We start from the raw sequence: 13,130 nt of genomic DNA, 5'->3' as shown, positions 1-13,130 counted from the left end.
GGTGTAGACTTTGTTTTCTAAAACCTACTTGTAGTCTCTACTCTCATAAGCATGTTCTTCTTTTGCAAGAGTCTGTGGACTTGGAAACCTTGGTTTACACAATATTTAACAGGAGAAATCATCATAGGGCTTCTACTCACAAAGCAGTAGCTTCATCTCTCAGTGGTCTGACTACTGAGGTCAGCCATGAGAGAAGACAACTTCAATAGACTGAAGGCCATGTCTCCAGCTCTGTTCCCATGTACTTCTTGGCTTAGTAATACTCCCTGCATTTTGCTAATGCTGGGTAAACAGGGTACCTGAAACTCTAATGAGAGATCTCTGCCTTTCGAATTCTTCAGACTTTTTTTTACCACATCTCTTCTCTTGGCTTATTTGAATTCATTGTATTTTATGAGGATAATTTGTAACTTTGATTATAGAAGATCCAGTAAATTCTTAAAACTGTTTTAGCATGTTCTAAAACTTCAGAGTGATTTTGGGGACTTTGTGATCATATACTTAATCATAATTTAGGGTATTATTAGGAAGGTCTCTTCCAAATTCATATGGAAGCTAATTATTAGCATCACTATCCTTTTATATATAGTAGAAGTATACATATACATGACCTATTTACCCAAGTCATACATCTGTAAGACCCATCTATCTTTAGGAAACTTGGCTCTCCTCCATGGAATTCCATACTAAGCAATCAAAATCCACTTGGAGGTAGGATCTAGGTATTATTGTATATTAATTTGTCCAAGTGATTCTAATATGAATCAGAGCTGTGTTTAAAGTATAAGTAACAAGATTGCATGGCTTCATAAGTCAACATAAGGAAATCCTATGTCTCATCATTCAATTGTTTTAAATTTAGTTGTATTTTGTACAAAGGAGCTTTATGTAAAACAATATTGTTTAAGAATAAGCATGTTTGACTATTGAGAATATATCTGTGATTATGAAAAAATAAAGGGTTTCTGATCCTCAGCCAAAAACATGTTTGTGACAGCATGGAGTGTTTTTCCCTATTTGGGTATCTTCTCAAATATATACTTAGGTGCATTTTAAAAATAAGCTGCTCATAAATACAAAATGATGAATATTTCACTATGAATACATCTCAGTAAATAGAGCTAGCCAAAAAATGAAAAATCTTTCATCTCACCTTCAAGTATGATGTAAATCAACAGAAGATACTTTTTGATAGGTCATATACACTGACATGTAGATCAGTATTGAGGAAACACAAAATTTCTCTACAAATCATGATGCTTAGTCCTGTTTCTGTTTCTGCTGTATTTTCACAGAACACCTAACAGACTTCCATCTGTGATTCATGAATTTGCAGTTTCATTAGGAAAAAAAAAATTTTAAGTGTTCTTGCATTTCTGTTGAAGCATTTACTGTTTTTATTTTTATTATTTTTCTAATACACTTAATTCAGTTCAAACAGGGTCTTTTAATAACTGACACTGTCCATAGTAATTTTCAGAAGCATGCATTTACATAGTCACAACCACATACAGAATTAACCACAGGCACTTTAAAGAATGTGAAAGGAGTCCTTTATTGTGGCATTCAAAACAAGTTCAAGGGTAATATAATTGGAGCTGGTTTGTGAGTGAGAAGGGATTCTGTCATTGCCAAAAGCACTTCAGTCTGAATCCCTACTTCATTCATTCTCTAACTAGCCTAGTGATGTTGGTCAGGTTATTTAAATTTCTGTCACCATTTTCTGTATATAGATGGCTAATACATATTCTAAACCACTTTTCATCCCACCCACACAGATTTATGAGCATCTCTGCTTAATAAACTTCCAAAAACATTTACATATGTAGAAAGTATGGGGCCTGTGGCTAACAAAGGATATTTACCATGTTTGTTTTGCTATATCAAACTGATAGGCCCTTGTTAACTCATCCAAGTGAGCTTGAAGCATGGGTTGCATCTCTTCCCGTGGGGATGGAGTAAGAGTGGCAGTGGACTGCTGTCCAAAGGAGATAGCAGGTGAAGAGGCCACCCCGCGAACAGGAGGCGTTGGGACCCTATCATCGTCTTCTTCCAGCTCATCTTCCATACCCTGGTGCAAATATGTTTGCACTGGTAACGGTGGGCACCAGCTGTCACTGTCATAGCTGAAATTAAACAAGGAAATATGTTCACTGACACACACACCCATAAATGCACAATTATAATAGCAATAAATAACTTCCAAATGGTGTCTAAAAGGTTTCAAAAGTCTGTGTCTTCCTTATCACATTATTGAGGCTATCATAGTAAATCACCTGACTATCATTTTAGTTCTTATTCTTAATTATATCTACTATCTCACAATGTCTCAACTTATTCTTAAAATACCTTCTTAGCTAATTGTTACCACATAGCTATGGCAATAACTTCCCACCAAAGTTACTCATGTGAAAACACCAATTTGCTAATTAAAGACAATTAATGAAGACAATGCTTAGAGATGCATCCACCTCCTTTTCTTGTGCATCCTTGTGCACAAACAGAATATGCCAATGATGCTGATTGACCATCTAACACGTGTTTAAGAATTATATTTACTCTTCTACACCTATGGCAATCTATTATTCCATATAATATACCTGTCATCAATGCTTGGTGATAAAACCATCAATAATCTTTTATTTCATTAAATTTATCAATAGAAACTCACATCATGTTTATCTCAACATACAGTTCCAAAAATCTTGTAAAAAAGTATTTATCTAATTTCAGTAAAAATTATTTGGCACAAAATCTATCATTTTATACATTTTCAGCTTATAAAATTTACTTTGAAGATTTAGATAGCATATCAAAGCTGTTTTAGAAGGTAATCTGGGTCAAGAATATAGAATAGTAATACATTAAACTTTAAATAACAGTTCTATTTACACCAACTCCATAGTCCTAGTATTTCCAGCAAAAAAAAAAAAAAAATCCTAAGATATTTAAAAAAATAAAAGACTTTTCAAAAGTTGTGCTTCCCAAAAGGCTAAACCAGTAATTATAGTTTAGATGAAAGAGAGCTCTTGGAGCCATGCTTGGCACAAGGGAGCTGTGGCTTCTAGAAGACAGGAAGTTGTTGTCTTCAGTGATGTAGCTACTGGGGAGTTATTCAGGCACCAGTGGACAGATTCATGCCAGGCCCGTGTTAATAATTCTGGTTAAACACAAGGAAAAGTCAAACAGAAAGACATATGAGTAAGAATAGCTCCCCATAGGCTCATAGATTTGAATGTTTGGTCACCAGGTAATGGCTATTAGGAGGTGTGGCCTTATTGGAAGAAGTGTGTCACTGGAGGTGGACTTTGAGGTTTCAAAATGCTCAAGCCAGAACCTCTCTCTCTTCCTGACAATCTGGATATAGAATTCTCAGCTACTTCTTTTGTACCATGTCTACCTATATATCATCATGCTTCCTACCATCCCCATCCCGATAACTGACTAAAGCTATGAACTGTAAGCCAGCCCCAAATGAATGTTTTCCTATATAAGAGTTGCTGGGGTCATAGTGTCTCTTCACAGCAATAGAACATTGGATAAGAACAACCTGGAAGGGGTTAGAACCTTGGTAAGAGGAATGGAGGAAGTTGGTAAGGGTATGATAAGATAAGAGGGTGGAAGGATGACTGTGCATAGTAGAATCAGCTGATGCAACTCACCAGCAAGAGAGACCACTGTAGGAATAGAAACCTGGAGAGCTCAAAATGTCTGGGGTCTGGCAAGGCTCTGTTGGCCAATAGCAACAGGAATATGTTGTTACATATGTGCCAGCCCAAAGGCAGGTACTGAAGAGCTCAGTTTCCAAAAGAGATAAAGAGAGAAAAATATTGGCCATAAGTAAGAAGAGGAAGGAATATGTCAGTTACATAGGACCTCATCACTTCCAGGGAGCTTGGAACAGTGTCACCTCTACCTGTCCAGTCTCACTGGATCCCTAAAATCCTATTTCCACAAACAAAATATTCTCCACTCAAAGCTAATTTTACCTATGGCTCCTTGGTTTTGTGTCTGTGGTCACTTACTTTTGCCTTGCTGAGGCTACATCAATGTCTTTATGTTTCAGGGAGCTGAAAGTGAAAGCCCCGCTTTGGGAGTACAATTTGGAAGGGATGGCTGTCCCTAAATGTCTTTTATACTATCGTGAACAGCAGACACATTGCAGTGTGTTATCTCTCCAAGAAAATGCTATGGGCTAAATCTGTATTCCTATTTATTAACTATATTATATGTGCCAGTCTGTACTGAAAAAAAATACGTTTTCCTAGCACATTGTCATTTTAATTTATTTTATGGAGATCACAGTTTTCATTTGAAGAAAGAGTTCTATTGCTCTAAAGTCTGTAGCCAGCATCCTTTGTTGCATTTAATGCTCTAAGGTTTTCAAATCCAATCAATCCTGCTGACTATTTACAAATTTATCTATGAAGACATCAGAACAGTGTAAGAGAGCCATTTGCTTCTCTTCATTCTGTTATGTTCATTTAACATAGTTAAACTTCAACGTATTTTCTAGTCTGAGTACATCGTTTGTCAGCAAGACTCTCACACTGAAACTAAATGGTTTTGTTTTCTTTTTCCTTAACAATTTTGTAGCCTGATATATTTGGCCATAGAAACAAACTTATTTCAAACAAGCTTCTCCTCTCCAGGTTCTCTAATCTAATCTTACAAGCCTTCAAGTTAAATTCTAAATTTGTAATTTGTAAAACTTACTGACAGCACTAACCAGTACTCAAGTATTATATCACATAATTGGGACTGGCAATCTTATTGAACATTTATCTGAAAATGGATTTTAGAATTCCACTGTTGATTCTTTTACTCATTCACTTTAATATTTAGCTTTTCATATGTTTATAGTATTTTTTCTTCAAGGAGATTTAGTTCCCTTATAGCTGGCCAAAATCAAATTTATTGACATGCAAAGAGCTTCATTAAAAGAAAGTTTAAGTTTCTTTACATGACTAATTTATTCGAGTTTGAGTGCTACATTGAAATACATATTTAGAAGCTAATAAAATTATTGTCCATTTTCAGTATTGAACGTGTTTAGTGTTAACCATTACTAATAGTGAAAGTCAAGTTTACTCTGAAAAGTTTGTTAAAAAATCAACACATTTTGTATCAGAAATTAATAGTTGTATTTTCAGTATTTACCTTGGCATATTTCCAAAGCTAATATAGAAAGTACTATATATTTAGTATTTCAAATAGGAATAGCCCATTAGTATCAAAAGTATTCCTACTTGGTGATTCTTTAAGGCAATTCTTTAAACAATCTAAATGATGTATAAATTTAGAATATACCATGAGTAAGACAAGTGAGAGAAGCATGTGCTATATACATCATTTGCAATGATAAAGTGAAAAGCTTTAGAGTAAATTATACTTGATTCATTTTTTTATTCAAGTAATACTGGAGAAAGGAGAGGCTATTTAAAAACTTTGATATTATGAAAAATTGTAATAGTAGGTAAATAAATTACATAGTATGCTACGTTACTTAAACCAATTTTATTAATCTTTCATTAAAGTAGGGTGGATGCTATCATCAACATTCCTCTATATTCTCTGCAAAGATAATTGGAACCACAATGAATAAACTTGATCACCCTTCATGGACAAGAAAGTCTGAAAAAAGGTGCATTATTCAATGTAGTTTCTACCAATGGAAGAAAAAATAAAAAGTGGAAAAAAATATCCAAAGAGTTGGAGACTAACAAGAGTGAGTGAAGGAAGCCAAGTCAGGATGTAGTTCATATCATGTTATGCAGAGAACTGAACTGCTCATCACCTCCCTGGTATTCATATCTGAATCCACTCCCGAGGGCTAGATGGAAAGGTTTAGTGCTGTTACCAAAGAAAGAACAGAAGGGAGCAGGTGACTATGGATATATATATCTGTTTAATGATTTCCTTCATATTTTATAAGATCCACTTGGTTCAGGTGGATAATGCTGGGAGTGTCCCAGCAAAATGGCCAATATGACAATGAAAAGGGATGAAAGCAAGGCAGTGATGGTGGGCATGAGGAAAAAGGCTAGAGTCAGGAAAGCCCTGGTTGGGGATAGCAATAATGTTGAAAATACAGTCTCTAGTTACGGATTGCAATTTGTAGGACTGCACATCTTATTGAAGCCATACACTTCTGATAATTTGCAGTAACCTACAATGTCTACAAAAATACTCCCACTGGACAACCAAAGCTCTTTGTCCAACCTTCCCAAGGCAAGTCCTTGTTCCCTGACATTCTGATAGCCAAGTATGAGGGCTCCTATTATCTGTCTTTCCTAATGAGTAATGATCAAAATGACAGCAAATCAATGCAGCATGCGAACTAACTTATTAAAGGCCAGATATAAATACCAAATTACTAATAAAAATACAATAACGTTCAACTCCGGCAGAAGCTTGCCAATCTCTAATTGCAAGAACAAAGCAAAGTGCCTATTTAATTACTATTGAATTCTCCCATGCAGCCTATGACTATAATAAATGTATTGCAGTCAGAGCTAGGCCCTAATACATTTAACACATTGCCTTTTTCAAACAGAAGAAGCATATTAAGAAGGCAAAACATTTGCACCATGGCTACATGATTGAATTAACATTCAAATATCATTTCATTTGAACAATGATTAAATAACTTCTGCTATTTTGTGCTGTGAAGAAAGAAACCAGCCATGGAAGGTTTAGAAGGCCTTTTATAACCAATACTACAAATCATAATTAGTAACTAGAGACTATATTTTCAACATTATTGTTAATCCCAGCTAGGACTCTCTCCTGACTATCCTTCTTCCTCATGGCCACCATCACTTGCTTTCATCCTATTCCATTTCCATGTTTTCTGGCTACAATTATTAACTAATAATCCTGTAATAACACTTTTGATGAAATATGTAGCTCGTGTTTTTCATGAGATTGTGAGATATTTACACCACTGGTGTGAATTAAGATCATATTCACAATTTAATTTTTTTAAATTTTATTTTACAATACTATTCAGTTCTACATAATAGCCACATATTCCCTTGTTCTCTCCCTTCCTGCCCCCTCCGCCCCGGGTGGAGCACTGGGAGTCTAGTGAGAAAGAGGAGGGTTTATATGAGCGAGAATTGTTGAAACCAAGGTTGGATAAAGCACAGGGACAAATAACCAAACGAATGGAAACACATGAACTATGAACCAAAGACTAAGGGGCCCCCAACTGGATCAGGCCTTCTGAATAGGTGAGACAGTTGATTGGCTTGATCTGTTGGGAGGCATCTAAGCAGTGGTACCAGGTCCTGGGCTCGTTGCATGAGTTAGCTGTTTGAAACCTAGGACTTATGCAGGCACAATTTAATTTTTAAGCCAGGATAAGAAAGGGTGGGCTCTTGACTGCTAATTTCAAATGGAAACATTTTGATTAGTTAAATAATCATTATTTGCATACATGTGAGCACTATTTCCCAGAGAAACAAATGAAGTCTATTGGAGAGATAGAGAGATGGAGGAAAGATTTGTGCGTATTGGTATATGAGTAGACTATATACATATATATGCTATATTATGTACATATATACAAAGGCAAAAAATTTACAAGCAAATGCATATGATATTTACATGATTTGAACAAATATAAACCCTAATCCAGTATGTAATTAAATTACATTTAATGTTAATACTTTTATGTAAAACAAAATTTCTGAAGAAAAAAATCTCCATATATTTTGTATTCTTGGGTTGCATACAAGCCTAGTCAAAATACTAATTTGCAAACTGAAAGCAATACACAGCACTTAGAAATATTAATTTAGGTAAAATATTTCATTTGATTTTTTTTTGTAATAAAAAACATTATCCATGCCTTTGTGTTTCAAATCAATCACCACTCAAACTAACAGGAAACTAAGTCAGGGGATATTTGAGAAAGATTAGAGAAACATCACATTTAAGGACCATCAAAAGAAATTGTCTAACTTAAAAAGACTTTGTTATAGAGTGTGCATTGACTTGAATCTCTTATTGTTCTGTTCCCTAAATTCCCATCAAAACTGATGATTAAAGTTCTACCCACTGGTCAGGTCCCCACAATTATCCCATTGTGATGCTGCTCTCCTGGTGGCGCCCTGCTATGGCCAGACATCAAGTCATTAGGAAGCTGCACGGGATGATGAAGAAGGTTACTTTAATTCCCTTTCAGCCCTTCTCAGGAGTGCCTCTTTAGTTCACAGAGCTGTGGGTCCTTGCTTTCAAACTAACAAGCAATATTATAAATGGAGGCTGATTATCATGATTGCAGACAATCTAAAGCACTTGAGGGCCAAGGATTCTCACTCCTCAATACGGGCTGTTTTATATTTATCAGCTGAAAATATAGAGAGATTGCAAACAGTAAGGGAGGATGCAATGAGCATGGAGAGAGGGGGAGCCAGTCAAATGATTAAGAAGTACACAGCAAAAATGGATAGAGATGGAAGTGCAGCCTTGGCCATGTTGTCACAATACACCACCTTCTTACCCATTTTCCTGTTGTTCTGCAGCATAGTGCCCCAATTCTGTCCCAGGAAGGGGCTGGACTGGAGGAGGAGGTAGAGGGACATTAGCCCAAGTCGATCCATTGTTTTTCTGCCCTTTAGAAGAATTTTTGTTTTTCTTCTTTTTTCCACCTTTCCCGCCTGAAAGCAATAAACGCATGTATTCAGAGAGGCTGAGTATCCAAAGAAACAGAGTGTATCAGATGCCAGGATGTGTTAATGTTTTCAAAACCAGAATCAGTATGTTAGACATGATGTAAAAAAAAAAAATCTAGGCAATGAAATGAAACGATCAGGAAGAGAAAAGCATTTTTCTATGGATTCCACCAGTGGTGTTGTTTCTCCTAATTCATTATCTGACGAAGTGAATGAACCAAAAAAAACATGGCCATTGTGTAATAAGCACATTTTAATAAATAAGCACATTTATTGATTTATTCACCTCTGCTACTTCCACATTTCTATTGTTAGACAAAATAATGGTTCATAGCAAATTCTTTTAAATGACAGATCTTACTGTGTTTATGATGCTCCTTTACATAATCTGTCTCAGTGGACAATTCAGTGTCTAAGGATACAAGCTAAAGTTTTCCATTAGAATTTATTCAATTTAATTAATCCAAAGGAGTAATATTCTCTCCAAAGCCATGGGTAAAAAAAAAAAAATCAATCAACTACAATCTGGAGAATATCCACCAAGGTACATTTCATAGACTTTTTGTCTAATGAATAGCAGCATTATTTGTGTATATCATGTTAAAAAAAACTCTCAACCATTTTAATTCTAATATTTCATAAAATTCAAAATGAAGGGAATATTATGGAAATAGAGTAATTAGGTTCTGTACATAATTTGTTTAATACAAATGAACTCATGCACAAATATAAGTAAGCCAGCAGTGTATGAACCATATCTGAGAGTACATGAAAATTAATGAACTATAAAAGAAAACATCATTTGAATTATGCTATATATTTTATTTTTCCAATATTAAATAAATATAGCTTCTTTATTAACAAGGATGGGTCCAAGATTGATACAAGGATGAATATTCTTGGAGCAAAGAAGCAAAAGATGTTTCAAGGGTACCTAAGCAACTTATATGACTCCTGTATCAGCTTATATGCATGTGCCAACAGTGGTATTGACCCCTTGCACTTAATCTTTATTAAAGTAAATGTTTTAGTATAAGGTATTTCTAGCATTGCTATCTAGTCATGCAGATGAAGCTCATCCATTTTTCTTTCTCCTATTACTAACCTGAGTCAGCAAAATCAGATTATATTCTATATTAATAATATATTGGAAGCCTAGCAACAGATAACAATGTTACACTAGACATTCACATTATTGCAGAGTATACATTTTCTACATGACATATATGCCTACATTCCTATCCATTATATAGTCCCAGTACATAGTATTTTCACTTTTTGTTTTAATTCTTTGATGGAAGAAAAGGCATGACAGGGAATGAGAACAGGCATCTTCTACACTCAGCCTGTATGGGTAAGAGCTTGATTTCTGGACTTGAGCGCTAATTCCTTTATGATGTCATAGGTCAGTCAGTAGGTGTCATCTTAATTTCCATCTACAGAAAATGGATGTTTCTAGTTCCTTGAACTATCTTTAGAAATACAAAAGACATTACATGAAAAATATTAAGCAGAGTGCCAGTCATCATTACTCTCTTCCATCTCCTCTCTCATTTAAAAAGAAGACGAAAAAGAAGGAGGATGAGGAGGAGGAGGAGAAGGAGAAGGAGAAAAGAATCCATTTTCTAGCCACCTCTGCAATATTATCCAACTTTTCCAGGCTCAGTAAGTATGCCAGAAACAGCCTGAGTTTCTAATAAAGCAAAGAGTTTACTGCTGAATAGATCTTTATTTTTTCATTGTGAAATAAATCTTTGAATCCTTAAGCCGCTGAAATCATAAACAAAGACCAAAGACTACATCGTTTTTCATAAAACTGGAATGAAAATTTACTATTTCAAAAGGAATAGCTTGAGCAACTCATCTTTCCTTGCTACCCCCAGCTGTACTTTGCCTTTTGTCTTTGATGAGGATCATCTGCATGAATTCCCACAGCCCTTTTTGAATCGTTATGTGGACACCAAGAGAACTGAGTGATGAAAGCGGGGAAGACTTTATATGTCCATTTTAAAGGTAAGATACTGTGGTTCTCAGGGAGTGCTCCAGGATCAACTCTCAGATTCTCATAGAGAGAAATCTGCATTCACCAGGCAGCAGCTTGCCAAGAGCCAGCTGTTTGCATAGTGTCTAACCCAACTGTCCTTCAGTCCTTACATAAATCCAAACTGAAATTCTTACTAAAATTCCAGAAAGCAATTCACCACCTACTGTTGTAAACAACAGGCATTAAAATGTGCTTGGGAAGTAGCTGATTCTTGAAGGGAATTTCCAAGGGCCTTCCATAAAACATCTCTTTTCTCCTCCTCTGGAAATGCAGAAAAGTTATCTCTTTTCTCATTTTGAATAATCAGGAGTCCTCATCAACATGACTGTGTGTGTTAGCTCTAAGCTAAGTGGTGTGCTTCTATGACAGTGGTGAGCATATGACCTAACCTGGGAGTTAAAGCTGTTTCTGAGATCTGGATCTGTAGTGGAGTGGACCACCATCTACTGCCACAACCTGCAAATAAAAGCTCCATCATTTGAAGTGAGAATTTCTGTCACTATGTTTTTGAGGCTTTGCCCAAATATTTGACCTCTTCAAGTCAAACTGTAAATATTTATATTATTTGTATATCTAACAAATGAACACTATGGAAAAAACTATGAAAACAATTTATTTTAGAAATAAATGCATAAAGAGAGGGCAGGAAGTGAGTAGTAAGAACAGTTGCCTAGGATGCATGAGGTCCTGACTTTGACCTCATCACCACCCCAAAATATATTGTATATAAATTATAATGTATATTAAATTGAATGTATAATCTTTTTGAAAGTTGGTACATTGAAAAAATTCAGTAATTTTTCACATATATATTATACATACAGGATTGTTATTTTTTTTGCAAAACATCTCAGTTTTACATTTTTAATAATAAGACTTTTAACAGAAGTTTTAGAACTTCTAAAAGGGATATATTGTAAAAATATTTTAAAGAATGAAGTGCATTCACTCAAATAAGTCAGAAATGAAAGTTTCTTAATCTTGGTGATTTTAAAAACATATTAACATCATTGTGAACAGACCATTTACAAATGCTAAATCATGATAGAATCAGCTAGTCATAGGGTGTTTAGTCTTACATCTGAACATTAGGAAACACCAATATGAAGCAGAACAGAAATACTGAACTCCAATTTGAGTTTCAACTGAACAGTAACCTAAAAAAGGTATAATCAAAATTTCAACCCAGCTACTGAAAATGCTCTCTATCTCTAATTAAAGTAATTTTATATTCAAATGTAGATGAAGTATTTATCATAACTCCTAGACCTGTACATTCATGTCATATGGGATGTTACAGGGCTCAACAATGCAGCAAGCACTACTGCTTAGAATTACTTAAGAAATATCTTTTAAAAGCTGGTGACAATTGATCTATACCAAATATTTGTTGGCTCACATGTCTATAGACCCTATGGCTTATGGTATGCAGTGTTCTTTATATACATTGCTTGATATTTACATATCTTTAATGAACTGAAAAGGAAGCTTCAGCAAAATTACTTTTTAATTATACAGAACAATTGTGGAACTAATTATACAGAAATGACAGCAAAAATGACATATAAGGTCATTCCTAAAGTTCCCCTGTATTATTCAGTTACTTTAAATTCATAACAGATGTTTAAATTTTTTTCATATTCTATAATGTATCTAATCCTACCAATAAGCAAGATGAGCAATGACTCATTTTGGAGGGAAAAGAGGGCATTAACATTTCGGTCTAAGAGGATTCTATCTCCTGAGGAAAAGTAATTTGGTAAATGTAATCCTAGTGGTGGTGAAAATTAACTCTTGATGCTCTGAAGTCCATGGGAACCACCAACACTCTATAATCCTTTACTATTTATATATATTGGAAAGACTTCATGTAAATGGCATATCACTGATCTGAAGAGATAAAACAAGTTGGGTGGCGTGATCAATTAGAAATATATAGATAAAATCATATGGTGTGAATAAAATTGCAAGGTAATGTATGTCTACCACAATGTCTTCCTGTTACAGGTGAAGAGTCTCATGGTAAAACTGTCACTGTTACATGTTAGGGTAGAAATGCATTTTACCATAACAAAAATGTATTTCCACCTCTGTGTTGGATTGTCTGCATCACAATTAGTTCAGCCCATTTCTTTCAAGTACATGCTCAAATTTACAATATAAAAACAAGAAGCCACATAAAATATTATATGCATAGCTTTTAAATTAAGTGTTAATAATTTACCATGTATATACAAAATGATGGGGCTGCATTGCTCAAACATTAGTATAAGGCTCTACAATAATTTTATTTCCATCGGGTGTATTTTCTAGAATCAATGACCTGGAACTGAATAACATGTATAACCTTTTTATTATAAAGTTCTCTTGACTCATAAATAGGGCTCAGGACAGACAAAATGCAT

At 34.8% G+C, this 13,130-nt stretch overlaps 1 protein-coding gene across 1 annotated transcript in view; it reads right to left on the bottom strand.

The window, feature by feature from the left end:
• The window catches only part of Robo2 (roundabout guidance receptor 2), a 1,235,714-nt gene that overhangs the window by 27,758 nt on the left and 1,194,826 nt on the right, over window positions 1-13,130 (bottom strand). Inside the window, 2 exon segments of the mRNA XM_037209998.1 lie at window positions 1,866-2,126; window positions 8,510-8,666. Coding sequence (XP_037065893.1) covers window positions 1,866-2,126; window positions 8,510-8,666 — 418 coding nt within the window.

Source organism: Peromyscus leucopus, chromosome 12 (genome assembly GCF_004664715.2).
Source record: "Peromyscus leucopus breed LL Stock chromosome 12, UCI_PerLeu_2.1, whole genome shotgun sequence".
NCBI classification, from domain to species: Eukaryota; Metazoa; Chordata; class Mammalia; order Rodentia; family Cricetidae; genus Peromyscus; species Peromyscus leucopus.
The sequence above is the reverse complement of the archived record's forward strand: the minus strand, read 5'-3'. Positions and strand labels throughout refer to the sequence as shown.